General features: G+C 50.5%; 1 protein-coding gene across 1 annotated transcript in view; it reads right to left on the minus strand.

The window, feature by feature from the left end:
* Positions 1–15,484, minus strand: part of LOC122367262 (thrombospondin type-1 domain-containing protein 4-like) — a 102,619-nt gene that overhangs the window by 34,797 nt on the left and 52,338 nt on the right. Inside the window, exon 6 of the mRNA XM_043340210.1 lies at positions 9,566–9,711. Within this exon, the coding sequence (XP_043196145.1) occupies positions 9,566–9,711 (146 nt within the window). The remainder of the gene's footprint in view (positions 1–9,565; positions 9,712–15,484) is intronic.

Consider the following 15,484-nt stretch of genomic DNA (forward strand, 5'->3'; position numbering starts at 1 on the left):
TTTCGCATGCTGATGAGCTCAAAACCCGTCCGGCACATGTGTATGGAAACGCATAAAACGCGTATGATAGAGTGCAGCCATGTGCATTCGTGGCGACTGCCAACTCAAAATGATATTCAAATGATCGGGCCGATCTGCTGGATAAGGCGTGCGGTTCCGTGGAAGGTGGTCTTCCTGCCCGGCCGTATACATAAGATCCAACCCCATATCAACCACAAAGCTTTAATTTGGAGAATGAGGTATGCGATATTGAGACTCAAATAGGCGGATGCATCTTTTATGAGTGAAGTTTTTGCAGATAAAATTTAAATAAGCATACCGATTACCGCTGGCATCTAAGGTATGCATGCCAACTGCCAAAGTAGCTGATGATTAGGATGACATTGGTCGGGACAGTCAAGCTAAGCATTATGTATGCATTTCATGGTTAAATAGTTCAGTGTTCAAAACTAAACTTGAATCAAAAGCAAAACTTGATCACAGTAAGACGGTAATCACGAAAATGCGCACATTTCGGGCCCAGAACCGTCCCACTGCTATCGACCACGACTCCGTCATGTTCAAAACATCCCAAACACGCGTGTTACGTGCCGCTGGCGGTATTGGCAAGCCGATCAGTGGTATGACGTCAGAAAACCCACTTCTCCCCTTAGCAACACACCAGTCGGGTTCACCTCCACACGTGAGCTCAGTTATTTGCCAAAACCATCCTTCGTCTGTTCATCTGGCATCGGGTGCTCTCTCTCTCCCAGTGACCCGATTGGCGGCGATGACCCACTGAGGCACCAGGTCAGCCCCGCGGCTCTGCTCAGTAACCAGGCGCTGTAAGTTGGCTGTGATAGAGCGGCTCGTCAGCGCAGCGCAATATGATGAAGACGCTCATCAATCATGTTGGAGCGTTATGAGACAAGTTGTGAAGAGATGGGCCGTCAGGACTGGATTCACCGCTTCCCGGTAAAGTGAGGAGAGCGGAACATTTAATATCTCTGAGATGGAAAGTTCATGTAAACTTCAAATAATGTAACGAACCTGGGAGTCGCTCTCAGAAGCGTTAAACAAACTAAAAAGCAGACGAAAAGCATTGTCCGAGTAAACAGGTTACGAATCTGTTTCTGCTAGGCGTAAATGAGATGTCTAGGTCCCGCCACCTAAATTGAGTGATTTATTATCTCACCAGCAAGGACCCACAGAAAGGGTCAGGCAGGCAGTGCCGTTTTTAAAGGCTGGTTATTGTGAAAGAAACACGAGACGTAAGGGGTGAAACATAGCTCTCCTATAACTGACCGCGGGCTCCAATATCCACGGCAAAAAGTCCGCTGGTCACTGTGGTCGGTCAGTCAGCACTCGCGAGATACGAGAGCTGAGTGAGAGGTCATTGGCCTCTGAGCTGACGTAGTAATGCACAATAACAAAGCCACAATCTACAGGCACAGTAACAAAGCCACAATCTACTTATCGACAGATGCACTCGATATTGAACGCAGCCGATATCAAAAGCTCCGTCCCATGTGCGTGCCCTAGCTGAGTATATCAGCAATACATTACTAGTCGTACATCCATCCCAGATCATTTATTTTGAAACTAAACGACTCTGCAATCTGCATATTCCTGCCGGGCCGGCGCCCTATGCCACAGGTCACTGAGGTCAACGTCCCGGGGTCAGCGGCGCTGATCAGGTCAGCGAAGCTCCGGGAAACATCTCCTGATTGAGGAGAAGGTTGATGGCTCCTGCATAATGCCGTCGGAAACGATGGCCTGTCATTGAGGTTATACGCGCTCGGTCAACCCGCACCCAATCAGGCAACTGGCGTAGAGTTACCGGTCGAGTTTTTACGGCGCGGGTCACGCGGGGTCAGCTGCGCGGTGTTGACGTGCGGGCCATCACCGGCACACCGAGCTGCTAACAGGGCGACGCTCATAAACTGCAGTCAGATCAGGAGGGCTCCAGTTTACGCGCACGTTTAGTGAGATCGTGAAGGGGTGTGGACGGACTATTTTTGGGACGGCCCGTGCTCCGACGGCGCGGCGATGGACTGGAGCTTCTCGCTCTGACCACTAGGTGTCAGGTCTGAGCCATGGATATGGTCCATGCACCTGGCCTGAGGGACTGGATACGTAACGCCGCATCGGTTATAGGTATACAGTTATTATAAAATGCATGCATTCAACAAAGGCATCCCACAGAGCATTGCAACGTTCAATCACCACCAAATGCATCAGCATTACAAGCGTTTTTTCTACTCCCCATAACCAAACTTACGCGTGCCAACAAAGGCTCGATGCAATATAAGCGTCAATATAAATGTCGCGGGATAGGTGGCCGCAACTTCAGGAGGCGCCCAGAGCCTGTCGTTGCCGTCGATTTTTATGGCTAAATCCCACCGAATGGTCTCCAGATAAGGAGTGTCTGACTCATGGGCTGAAGTCGCTGCATTGTTCCGACACTCCCAAATATGTCATGTGGTACGGAGTCGGGACATCATCGACAGTAGGCCCTCCCCAGATAACCTGCCTGGCCCGCCGCGGCTGAGACATCGTCCGTCTTATTTAACGTGAGGTTTACAGAGCTGGTCGCGACCTGGGAATCGTCATTAGCGCCGGCCAAGGCAGCCTCGCGTCTGATTAATCGCTTCCCGACAATCATTAGCAGTGGAGAAGGGAGGCATTTTGGTGATGAAGGAGCTCGCGCTCAGGAACGATCTAAAACCACGCCTCGCTTTCAGAACACGTTATGGCTCCTTTTAGAAAGATTTGCCGTAAGTGCTCAAAGCCACTCAGGTGCTTTCCGTACCAAAATGCGGCCATTGAATCCCGTCTGGAGTTCTTGTCCCTCCTGCCCCCGACTCTCCAGCTCCCAGAGTAGGACCACCACACACCGCAGCCTCGTCACGGCGGCACGAGCTGCGCCGTCACATTCCGTGACTGCCGTGACACGGCGTCCCGTCACAGCGGGTCCAGCTGGGGAGCAGGTGGTCCGACAATGCCTTCCGCCGGTCCGGGACAGCCGGCGGACAGCACAATGGCGCCAGTGCACAGCGGGCGCCTCTCGGCCGGTGGAGAGGGGTGACTGGAGACGGAGAGACGGGGGGAGCCGGCCGCCGACACCGTGACCCGTCAGTCGACCTGATGTTACACCGTCCAATGTCAGTGGCGCCCCGTCCACTGTCCGCCACCGTTCAACATATGTATGTAACTCACAACGGAGAGATGTTTCATGCACGAGTTACAATGGCACTGAATGCCGTCTGTCCACTAACGTGGCTTCGAATGATCAGCTAGCGTAGTCCAGGCACTCATTTTCATATCTGTCGACGGCGACCTTGATACGAGAGAGAATTTGCACCTTACGGTCATCAACACACATGCCGCGGACAAGGAAAGCCAATCATGTCAATTCTCCAACAGTGCGTCCTGCGTCTCACTTCTATCAATGAGATGAGGGGGACTCCATCTAGGTTATGAAGCGTGCAGGACACATCAGTCATGTCATCTCGGTATATCGAATCAGCTCCGATGTCCCAATCTACATCGCCGTCCTCTGACTCTCCCTTTGCATCACATCTCTCCGTTACCGGCCGTGACTCGGCCGCTCGACTCTGCAGTGACTCTGCAGTGACTCTATCGGCGCTGACGGCCGGTCGGTGAGTCAGAGGTCGTGACCGGGACCGGGACGCCGTCAGCGGCCTCCTGCTGATGTCAGCCGTCAAAGGACCGGCACGCGCCCCGTCAGCGGCCGCGCAAGGCCGGCGGGAACTCTGCCCTTCTCTCTGCTCCTGTTCCCTCCCTCCTGATATTGAGACTGTTCAGCATTCGAATCAGGGGAACGAAAGGATCGCTGGTTCACTCAGCATCGTCAGTTGAAGCATCTATAGACTCAGCAGCATCCAGCCTGGTTAGGTCAACTCCGGGCGGGATCCAGTCAGGTGAAATCGCGATGGGTAGTGTGAGATCTTCATTCCCCTCCGACTCTCTCGGTGCAGCAGTCTTCCATGAGCTAGCCCGTGTGTGGTTTGGGAGGCGGGCGCGGCGGTGAGTCGGGCGGGCGGCGGGCGGGATGAGGTGGGATGGGAGAAGTCATTAGTTTGCATTAGGTGGCAGCGTTCGGATCGGCGCCGGCGAGTAAATAGGAGGCAGACCGGCGGGCGTCTCAGTCAGCCATTACTACCAGCCTGGCCAGACAGTCGTGCGCGGCACTGACAGCCCGCTAGTAGAGCCGTCATCGACTGAAACCAACCCGAGAGCGCTGATTAACGGGGTAACACTATTATACATGCATGCCGATATGATTAATTAACAGTCAGACAGACGCGGAAATTTGCAATCATTCACGGTAATTGAGTTACCGAACAGCCTGCGAGAGTCTTCTAACGGTATGGGCGCCATAGTCCACACATGACATCGGAGTTCTGAGGTCCAACTTTCAAAGGCCTCCATACGTAACGCCAACCACCAGCATGCCACTCACCCCGAAGGGCCGCTAGAAGAGTAAATGCGCAATAGCATGCTGCAATACCACCTGAAAGCATCCGCCACTAGTACCGTCCATTCTACCCGTTCACTCCCGTCCCGTTGGCCCGTAATCCTAACGACCTCCTTGACTCACAATATGCCTTCAATCCTAACATCCCGAAGCTCAGTCCTCAAATCCGCAGCCCAGTCGCCACCTCAAAGATTTCCCATTTTGGCAACCATGCCCCGCCACAGTCCGTGAGCCGGCGCCTCGTCTCGGCAGACCGCCATACGACCTCTGAATGGACCAAATCAAACGCCAGATCGGTCGCATGCAAATCGCCCGCCGCGCTGAGACTGCATGAAGGTTGGCCGGGCGGGGTCGGCGGGCGGCTGAGCTGTGAGGTCGTCGAGCGCCGCCCTCACCGCTCGGACGCTCGGCCGCCCGCCGCCGTCTATAGGTACTGATTGGGCCGCTCGAGTAACGACAGGCTGACAAATTGTCGGCCACTGACAGAGGCGCAGACACCGGCGGCATTGGGAACACAGCTGGCGCTCATTGGACAGGGCGCGGTGGGCTGAGGGGAAGGATGCGGATTGCTGACGACTCTTTTACAAACATCATAGTCGGTAGCTGGAATGAAACGGTTACCAAAACAGATACAAATTTCGATGCAAATTTGTCGGTGGATTGCCGTATTACCAATGCTGGAAGACCTACACATAACGAGTGTAGATGGAAACATTTAACAATGAGAATCTTTACAAACTAATTCTAGCCGAGGGCCAGCTACATGAGATGTAGCAAACCAAAGTGGGCGAGTTCTCCCTACCAGACAGTCATTTCCAGAGAGCACATGGTCCCTGTTGTCCCGCAGTCTACATTGCTCGCATTGCTCGGACGTCACCGTCTCATGTCGGCAAGCTGCTGCCGCTGCCATCGTCGGGATGCAGCCGCCTCAGCCAAGGTCACCGGGCGGGGGCGGGGGCGGGGGCGGCCGACCTCCGCGGAGCTCCGGGCCGCCGCCGGCGGTATGCAGGGGCACAGAGGAGGCTCGGTGCCCCCACCCGGTCCCCCTGCGACTCAGACTGGGCGTTGGAGCGACAGTGGCGAAAGAATGTATAGAGAAGAGAATACGCTGATGACGGAAAGGAGAAACACTAGAAGTATCAGTATTTTGCGCAAGTCCGAAATTTTTTGAGTTAGCATACGAGATGCCTTAGCTGGCAAGCGTCCTAAGCATGGCCTGGGGCATCGCCCCAGCGAGGACAGGCATGTGTGCAATTCGCGGGGCGATGCGGGGCGGGCAGGAAGGAATTAAGGTACGGGTACCACCAATGAAAGGTGTGGGAAGTGTGTAAATGAATGTGTCATGCGGAAGGTACTGAAAATAAAAGTGAGCATTGAAAAAAGCGTCCTAAGCATCAAACAGTGTTTTTGTGTAATCCACTGATTTTCACCAGTTCAGTTTTTGTGAGACATCTAACACCTAAAATCTACTGAATTCAATGAGCAGGCAAGTATTTCAAATTCAGCAATGCTGCATACATGCCCTACCAAAAATGTCATCACAGCAGCAAATGACGCTGCATGTTAGCTCATGAGCGATTAACACGGTGATACCTGAGAAATCCGATTCAGTGAGTCTCTTTGTCGATCTAACCGCAAGCATTTTTTCCAATCAAATATGGCCTTATGGGTAATGGCTATCATTACTCGCCACCTTTTTACGGCTACCAGTTGAAAGCGGATTGCTTAAAGTGCAGCTCACACAACTCAGTCCGGAAAACCCTTCGTAGAAAACAATAATACTACCGCTACTTCAGGATTTCATAATGCTCACTAAAACCGAGATATGCGACACCATAATTATGCCGCCTTCAGGAACCGTTGAGCATTCCTTCATCCAGTGGCCGGTCTATTATTTTCAACGAAACCCGGCTGCGATCGGAGCATTCTTGTGCCTAGTTCGCCGCGTATGGCCTGAAGCGCGCCCGGCCAGTTGCAGACGACCCTGCTGGATGACGTCAGGAGACGTGTGCGCCACATTCCTGCAATAATCACCCTAATTGCCAGATGATTCGACGATACTGGCGGAGTAATGCCAAATGCAGCGCAGCTTTGGTACTATCGATGCCATTTACGGCCGACCACACACATCGACGACGCGCTGTGTGTAAAAAACTAGCATGATGCCATTAAAAAATAGATATTTAAGTCATTTAGAGAAGCACAGCTGGATCCCGCAACTATGTACATGTGACAATCCACACTCCACGCAGTGAAATAAGCCAAAAGACACTTTAGTTTTGTCAGCCAGAGTTGATCACCAACTATGAGGAGCTGGTCAGGCCAGGAGCCGATAAGACAAGGAGCGGATAAGACCAGGGTAGGGTTAGGTGCTGATCGGAGCAGTCTACTATGGACGTCAAACCCCTTGAGACCCCACTTTTTTGCGATAATTTTTAAATGCGTCAACTCTCGTTGACAATATTCTGGCTATGTGTGTTTTAGAACCTGCCGAAACTTTTATTACTAAGGTATTTTGACGCCAAACGATTATGAAAGGTACTTCTCATTCACTCGTAATGTTAAATTTCACGGAACGAATCTGCTGTTTGGGTAGAGGCTACGCGCTCATGGGGCGGAGCCACGCAATGACGTCAGCGCTAAGCTCCGCCCTACCCCTCCGGCGCCCCTTGCCCGGCGACCGGTCACTCGCGTCTCTCGCTCCATTCAGGCTTGATGGTGGGTGGTAGCTGGTAGCGGTAGCGGGCGCTGGTAGATGGCATTTAGAGCAGATGGCGCTGGTGGCGGGGCTCGAGTGTGGCCTAGCGCAAGCCTCTGCCCGGGCCTGAATTGACCTTAGCATTACGAGTGAATGAGAAGTACCTTCCATAATCGTTTGGCGTCAAAATACCTTAGTAATAAAAGTTTCGGCAGGTTCTGAAACATACATTGCCAGAATATTGTCAACGAAAGTTGACGCATTTAAAAATTATCGCAAAAAAGTGGGGTCTCAAGGGGTTTGACGTTCATAGTAGGACCCTGCTGCAGGGCGGCAGAGCGGGCTCAATTGGCCGCTGATGGGTGCCGCGTGGCTCTGATGGATAGCGGTCGATTATCCCTCCCCGGTGACACTCCTACTGACCGATCACCGGCGGGGCCTTCAGCTGGCGGGCCGGCCCGGCGGGGTCACCCAGGGGACAAGGACAGACGCTGACCCAGGCCCGGCGCCGCCAGCCGTCGGCATTGTCCTCAGAGAGCCGCAGTGGCCCGCCCCAGCCGGCGCATCGGCCGGTAACTGGCGATTTGTCATGGTGTGACCGATCACACGGGGAGGAGAGCGGGAGATACAGAGGGAGAAGGAGAGGAGAGGGAGGGAGGGGAGACTGGCTGGGGCGGTGGCAGAGTCAGGCTGGGAAGGGTTAGGTTAGCAACAGCGTCACATCCATCCGTCTCGGGTGACACGTGTCACAGCTATCAGGGACGTCCAGACGCGGCCACGGCCGGAGCGATGGGGCCATGACGTGGCCGGGTCACCGCTGCCCTCCAGGGGAGCCTGTCCGTCTGAGGCCGGCCGGGCTACGTCAGCCGGCAGATACGGCAGCTGCGCAGGCACGGGACGCTGCACGGCGCTGCGACAGCCCGCCGGGCGCTCCGTAAACACCTCAGCGGGGCCGCCAGGGGAGCGGGCGAGCGGCTGAGGCGGCCCAGAGAGGCGGAGCGAGGCGGCGAGGATGAGAGAGATGGCCAGGAGGCGACACAGCGCGTCTTTTCGGCTCCGGCCGGGCGTGTGATTGAAACGCGCCGGTCGGATGAATTATGCAGGTGAAGAAATCCAGTCACTTTCACAGGAGATATTTACTCGATTTCGGGTCCCAGGGATCGGTTCAGGAGAAGATACAGATGCACTGCTACAGTTACACATGGGTTGATATTTATGGGGCAGTTTACGGGTACGGCATGTTTTACAGATGCTTCTGCTACTTTTCAGTCGATTCACATATCATGATGCACTCCAGACTGGCGATTGAAATTACGTTTTCACGCTAATCCAAATGGTTATGAAAAATAATCGACTGGGCTCCGTAAAAGCCTCTCTGCATTTTCCCCTCGAGTTGGCGACAGCCAAGCCACTCTCCAAACATAGACGACAGACTTCCAAGCCAAGTGATGGATATTTTGAAAGCCGGCTGCGTGTGGCGAGTGTCACAATACAAATTCATTCGCTTGCCTTTGGGATTTCCTCGCGCCATAATCTTCTAGATACTATCACATATGTCAGAAGAAGCACTACCATATACGCTGTAATGGGTAGAGCGCACAAGCATCAGCATTTCATCTGCTCCCAGTTGCCTCAGCAAACATTCCAGAGCTGTTGTGGACACTAGAGCAACATGGATAAGGATGAGGTCGCCAGAAATTCTCAGATCGATGTTTTGGTACATGTGCCACACCTCAGCAGAGCTGGGAACTTTCCCACATCAGCACCCGTGGTCCTCCACTAGAAATGCCGTACTCCGAATGCAGGCTACCAGACACCGGTGACTGGCTTGGTCTCGTCTAAAATCGGTTAGAAGGCAGGGTTAGACGGTTGGTCCTGATTGAAAAGTTTACAAAATAATTACTTGCAGCCTTCCTGAAATACGAATTCAAACAGATAAACTAATATACAGCACATTAGAGAGAGAAAATATATGAAAAAATGACCTCTCCTCGACATTTAAAATTATTTGAATGGCCAAATATTTTTGTATTGATATTTCGACCAACAGGTCTTCTTCAGAATAAGACAATGTACACAATTGTACGAGAACGAGAATACAATAATTGATGCAGCAGACTTATTCCCGCGGTTTTCAAATTCAAAAATTAGATTTTTGAATTAAAAATTCGGTTTTCAAAAAAAAAAAAAATTTAAATGTCGAGGAGAGGTCATTTTTTCATATATTTTCTCTCTCTAATATTCATAATGTTCCTCGCAAGAGCGCTCCAAAGAATAATATACAGCACCCTTTAATTAACACCTCGCCGTAACTATGCAGCATAAGCGCTAGAACCGTCATTCGTACCCGGAAGCTGCGTCTCGTCTCGGTGAGTGTCGGGACCTACCTTGCACATGCCGGCGGCGCAGACGTGGTCCTCCCGGTCCGGTCCTCCGTCGGGGGAGCAGCGCGTGCCGTCCCGCACGGCGCGGGCCAGCGTCACGTAGAAGGCGTACCCCACCGGCTGGCAGCTGAGAGCGCACGGCCGCGATTCTGCGGACGGCGGAACGCTGTCACATTACATCTAATACTACAAGAGCTGGACAGTGGACAGGATGTGGTGGCTGGTGACGGCACGGCTCATGTATAACACTCCCACACCATCAGCATACGTTGATTCTCCGATTTCCGCGTAACAGAGTTCACGGGAGCCGCGGCGTTGAGCCTCCTGCCGTGCGGCACAGTATAGCTGCAGGCGTTCGTCACTAGTGACATCTATCGGCAGAAACTCGCATGCACGCACATCGAGAGCGGACTTTGTTTAACAGCGTCGCCTCTCGTATAACGCCTGCAAATCGCTTCTCAAAACTGGAGCTACGGTCAACATCAAGCCATTATATTCAATTGTGCCTTGCAGTTAAAAATATTTCAATCACTAATCTATCAACGATCATTCCAATCAACACAATGCTTCGTTGCCCAAACGGCAACAACGGGAAAATCCCCGTTTCATGAGCTAGCACAGGACCACCGCCCACCATTTTTGACTACACAGTCCATACCACAGTCTTCAATGGGCCTTCAAATAAACACAAACAGCGGCATACCTCTCTGCGGCATCTGAGTCAGGGCCGCGGCATGAGATCACACACGGCGTGTGCGGCGCGAGCGGGGCCTCCTCGGCATCGAACGTCGGCGATAAGTGTCCGTAGCGCGGCGCAGCCACTGATTAATCGGCCCGTGTACGGCCGGCGGCGTGACAAACAGTGACATCAGCGCGCCGCGATCGCCGCCGAGACGGGAGCGTCACACGGCACGCTTCCAGCCGGCGGCGGCGGACCGGGGACGGGTGGTGGCGCGGTTAGCGGTCCCGGTCAGCTCCCTGACAGCTCTGACGAGGGAGACGAGTGACCGCGGCGCGGTGGACAGTCCCTCCTGACTGCCGGGGAGGGTGGAGAGAGCGGAGACACCGGGTCTAGACGTCTTGCTGCATGGTTATCAGCCTCAATCAGACGCCTAATGCCCGCTGATCCGACTCACACGCCTCCAGCAGTTCGTCAAAGTGCCGCCGTGCGGAGCTACCAGCACCGGCTTCCAGACTTGACAGGCTTATATTACCGACAAAAATATCGTAATATGAGAAGTGTTTGGTTATGATACAAATAAAATCCGATCAAACTGAAAGAGCTTAATTAATAAGCTGAAGGCGGCAATTTTGATCTCCTAAGAGCCGTTTCAGGTGCTTATGATGCTGTCAAAAAGACGATCAGCCGGGATTTTTGGAAGACTTAGCCCGGCCCCGGAACAGTAGCATCCGGGATTGCCATCAATTGATAACATTACAGTAACTGCACAGCGAATAAGCCGGTGTAACAAATCTAAAAATAGGCACAGCACGCCATTGGAGGATTGTAAGAAACGATGCACTCCTTCCGTGTTGTCACGACATATGAAAAAAACAAGAATTACACTTAGCGCGTTAAGGCCTACAAAATGCATTTGGTCATATAGTAAATGCAGCGCAACACATTATTTGTTGGCGGTATTGTCGACACGGTGACTTTTAACCCTATTAGTGGCAGGCTCCTGGCTACCCCTATTAGTGGCAGGGGGGGGGGGCTGTTTACGACCCCCCCTTGATATCTCGAGATCTAACGGGCCGATTTTCAAAATTCAAACGGCATTCGATTTCGCTCAACGTGATCTACATTTCTAAAAAATAAAAATTAAAAAATGTCAATAGGGGGGGGGGGGGTAGAGGGGGGTAAAAACGGGCAAATTGCAGATACATTTTAGACTGTTTCTCACGGCCAGGTTTCTGAACCAATCTTAACGCAACTTTTGCCGATCGATAGAGAATGAACCAGGAATTCACATGGATCCTAAAAATATGCATTTTCAAAAATCATAGGCGGATACAGATCATTGAGATTGGGGGTACACAAAAAGTATAGTAAATAAGGTTTTTGTTGGTACTGTTTCTAAAAAGGGTGGTAATGGTCTTGTTATGTTACAATTTTCTTATGAGATAACGACTACAATTGTATTGGTCATGCATAGGCGGTGTCAGGGCACCTATGTTGGGAGGTAAAACATAACCCCCCTTTTTGGACGCCTGGATCCGCCTATTATAGCAAAAACGTGTCAAAAGAGGATGCACAATAACTGTATATGTTATCACATGATACCTTTCATTCACTGTTCGTAAAACTGGTGCAGCGTCGTGATCTTCGCCCAAATGACTCGCTTCACGAATAGGACCCCCCAATTCTCAGTGCTCTGGAGCCGCCCCTGGTAAAGTTATGAACTTGAAATTTTCAGGGAATGTGCCCAATTTAGTTTTAGGAAAAGTCAGAAAATTTCAGCATCGTAGCTTCAGCGGTTTCGGAGATATTCTCGAAAAACCTGAGGGGTGGATAAAAACAACCCCCCCCCCCCCTGCCACTAATAGGGTTAAACGTAGAGCGAAAATATCACCAAAAAAAAAAACACAGTTGCACTTTTTTACTGGCGTCACATCAAATCAGCCGAACGTCAGCTGTCCACGCACCCAGCACCCCTCCCTAACCTCCTCAGCCCCCCCCCCCCATATACACACCCTTGGCCATCGGCCTCGGCCGCTGCCATATACGCCCTAAACATATGCCACCGCTACTTTTACGGACCAGCCACGACGACACCAGCCAGCGAGTCTGAGACGCACCGCCGCAGGAAGTGTGAGCTGTCACTGGGCCGTGGGCCTCGACCGGTCGACTCAACTCTAGGATAGGAACGATACGGAATGGGGGGGGGGCTGTCCTACTCCCCACACGGGCACGCTGGGCAGAGTCGAGAGAGGGGGAGGGGTCGAGCTGACCTGTCAGGAGTCAGATCAGGCCGGGTAGGGCCTGATAGGTATTCTGAATGGGATCTCTGTTGAAAGGGAAAGCGGCCACAGAAGAATAGGTGAAACGAAACGAGGGATTAGTGTTGTGCGTTACGACAGAACGGCCTGGCCATGGAAAACGGTCGGCACATTACAAAACACATATATGGTAGGTATACCTACTCTGTATTTGGATACATCCAGGTATTCAAAGCGACTTTACTCATTCTCATACTGCGTACATATATTTTACGAAATACCAGTGTCTGTGACATCCATTCGTCCGTAAAATTATCGCTTGTGAGCAATACAAACCAAATACCCTCAAACAAAAGCGGCCTCAGCTGCTCAACAATTCTGGGAGCATATCGTGTAGGCTGCAAAGTACCATTCTGACAAGCTCAAAAGTAGGGACTAGAGCGCGAATCCATGAAAATAACGAAAAGGAAAAATGATGCACCCGAGAGGTCGGGCTTACCATGATCGATGGTAGTTCGGCGTCTGTGGATTATCACTTCTCTGCAGCATCAGTTATTAGCTCTATTTCTATCAAGTTCTGTTTTATTTGACGCTACTCGCTATTGGCATGAACGGTTTACAAATTACAAAGATCTTTGATTGAAGCTCTGAGAGATATTATCAATCACAGTTTAGTTTATAACTGAAAGCTTTGCCACGGGGGCATTCCACGTCAAATCAAACACCGAAATCCGTCATCCCCTTCGATTTTTCTGAAAATTTGTAGGCAGACTGGGCATGGTTCAAAACTGAGTTACGTATAATATTTTCGAAATTTGATAAAGTATCGCTGAGATATAGGTCATCGAATATAGCCAAAAATGCCACACATCAATTTTTTAAATGTCTATAACTCTGGTTCCTTTTCTGGTATCAAAATGATATTAACAGAGTCTCGTAGGCAATTGATAAGGCTTTGATTTTTAATTATAAAATTTAATTGAAGTGACATTGAAATGCATTTGACCTTGAACTAAAACAGAAAAATTTAAATAGCAAAAAACACGTCACCTTCGATTCGGGTAATTTTTACATATTATGTCCGTCACAATGTTCCTAACTATCTGTGAAAAAATTGGAGTGGGCCATTCATAACTCTCGCGGCAAACGCCGTTTTCATGCATCAACATCACGCAACCGCGCGTGACCTTGAAAGACAGAGTCAAGACATGCTTGCTTGTGTACACTTTCTGAAATGAATGATTGCTGATTAGTGATATCCCAAACTCCGCGAGAATGTAAATACATAGTCATCGTAGTCAAGCATTCAAGTTCCATAGTAAAAGTGTCTCAGGCAAACGATATTTTGCGGTGAATTTTGAGCCGTGTGGAAATGCATCATGAAGCCAAAAATTCAACGAAAACATTATCACGCAACGATATCTTCACGTCCTTTTACCTTCACTATACGAAAGAATATACATTTTTGAGTATGTATGGGGAATTCCTAGTTAATCCAGTAATAAATATGGCAGTTAGAGTCGAGACCTGCTAAGAGTAACATGTCGCCGGCTGGGGCGGGATCGGCCGACGCGGGAAACGCAGCAATCACAATTTTGTGTTTACACGTTCATATTTCAATTGTTTACCAACCGATTTTCAAAATTCTTACACCATAAGATTGCCTGTACATTTTTTAGTCTTCTCACAAAATTTGACGCGAATCGAACGTAATCAGCGGTAAAGAGCGCGATGTAAAGACGGAACCGTTCCGTTCCGTCCCGGCACAGTCTACAATTCAGGCGGCGGCTAGCGGTCGGCGCCGGCTGCCGAGTCGCCGCGTCGCCGCGGCGACAGGATGTTCACTTTACACCGCTATTACTAGACCAGTTGTGAACCGATTTTCTTCTTGCTTGCACGATGAGATGTGCAACTCAATTTTGAACAGGTAGCTATAATTAATTTCGCATTAATACTATGAGAAATTGGCGAAAAACAGGAGGGGTGGGGCGAAATTCACTCTTCCCCCTCCACTGCGCTTGCTAACATACGTTTGCATATGTGCCATTTTCTTCAAAACTTATGAATTGCCCACTCTAATTTTTTAACAGGTTGTTAAGAATATGGTAGGCAATAAAATATATGAAAATTAGCCAAATCGAAGGTGACGTGTTTTTTGCTATTTCAATTTTTGTGCTTAAGAACAGAGTTAAGCAAATTTCAAGGTCATATATTTAAGTAGGTGCAATTCTAAACAAATGCTTAAGAAATTACCTAAACAGTAAGGTTTATTTCATTCAAATCAAACAAGCACAACCAAAGTTATGGTCGTTCAAAAATATAAAGATGCAACATTTTGTAAAAATTCGATGCCCTATATTTAGAAGACCTGTGGTCAGAATGTGCAAAAAACATCAATGTAATGTTCGGGGCGACACAGGAACTCGCTCACAAATTTATAATGAAATCGCTGATGGTAAGGTGCAAAACAGCCGATTTTTGTTCGATTTGACGTGGAATGCCCCCACGCTGCTTTTCCTGCCTCAAGGGTGATACATTTTCGAGACTGTGCCGTCTGGCTGGGCGCGGTGACCCGACCGCCCCGGGCGGCGGTCCACTCAGCCGGCCAATCAGCTGGCGGCCCGGCGTCGGACGTCACGCGTCCGCAGCTCCGGCGGGCCGGCCGCCCCGACCCTACCCGCCCGGTTCCCTACGCGATAGGAAGGGAGCGCGGGCTATCACGAGGAATAACTGAGGACGAGGATGATATGCACTCATTTGTATTGCACTTAGAACAATACGTTGTAAAAACTGGCAATGCGTTGATTACAAAATGCTGTCGTCAGTTTTCAAAATGAAAAGGTACCCCACAGGTAGGAACCATAGCTGAAAACATCAAAGCAAAGGAATGAGATCCACCAGATGAGTTCATTATCTGTGCATTTGACTGAGCTTCGTGGCCAATTAATTGGTTGTAAAACAACTTCCATAGCACGACCGAGA

The sequence above is a fragment of the Amphibalanus amphitrite genome, unplaced genomic scaffold (genome assembly GCF_019059575.1).
Source record: "Amphibalanus amphitrite isolate SeventyFive unplaced genomic scaffold, NRLGWU_Aamphi_draft 000860F_arrow, whole genome shotgun sequence".
Classification (NCBI taxonomy): Eukaryota; Metazoa; Arthropoda; class Thecostraca; order Balanomorpha; family Balanidae; genus Amphibalanus; species Amphibalanus amphitrite.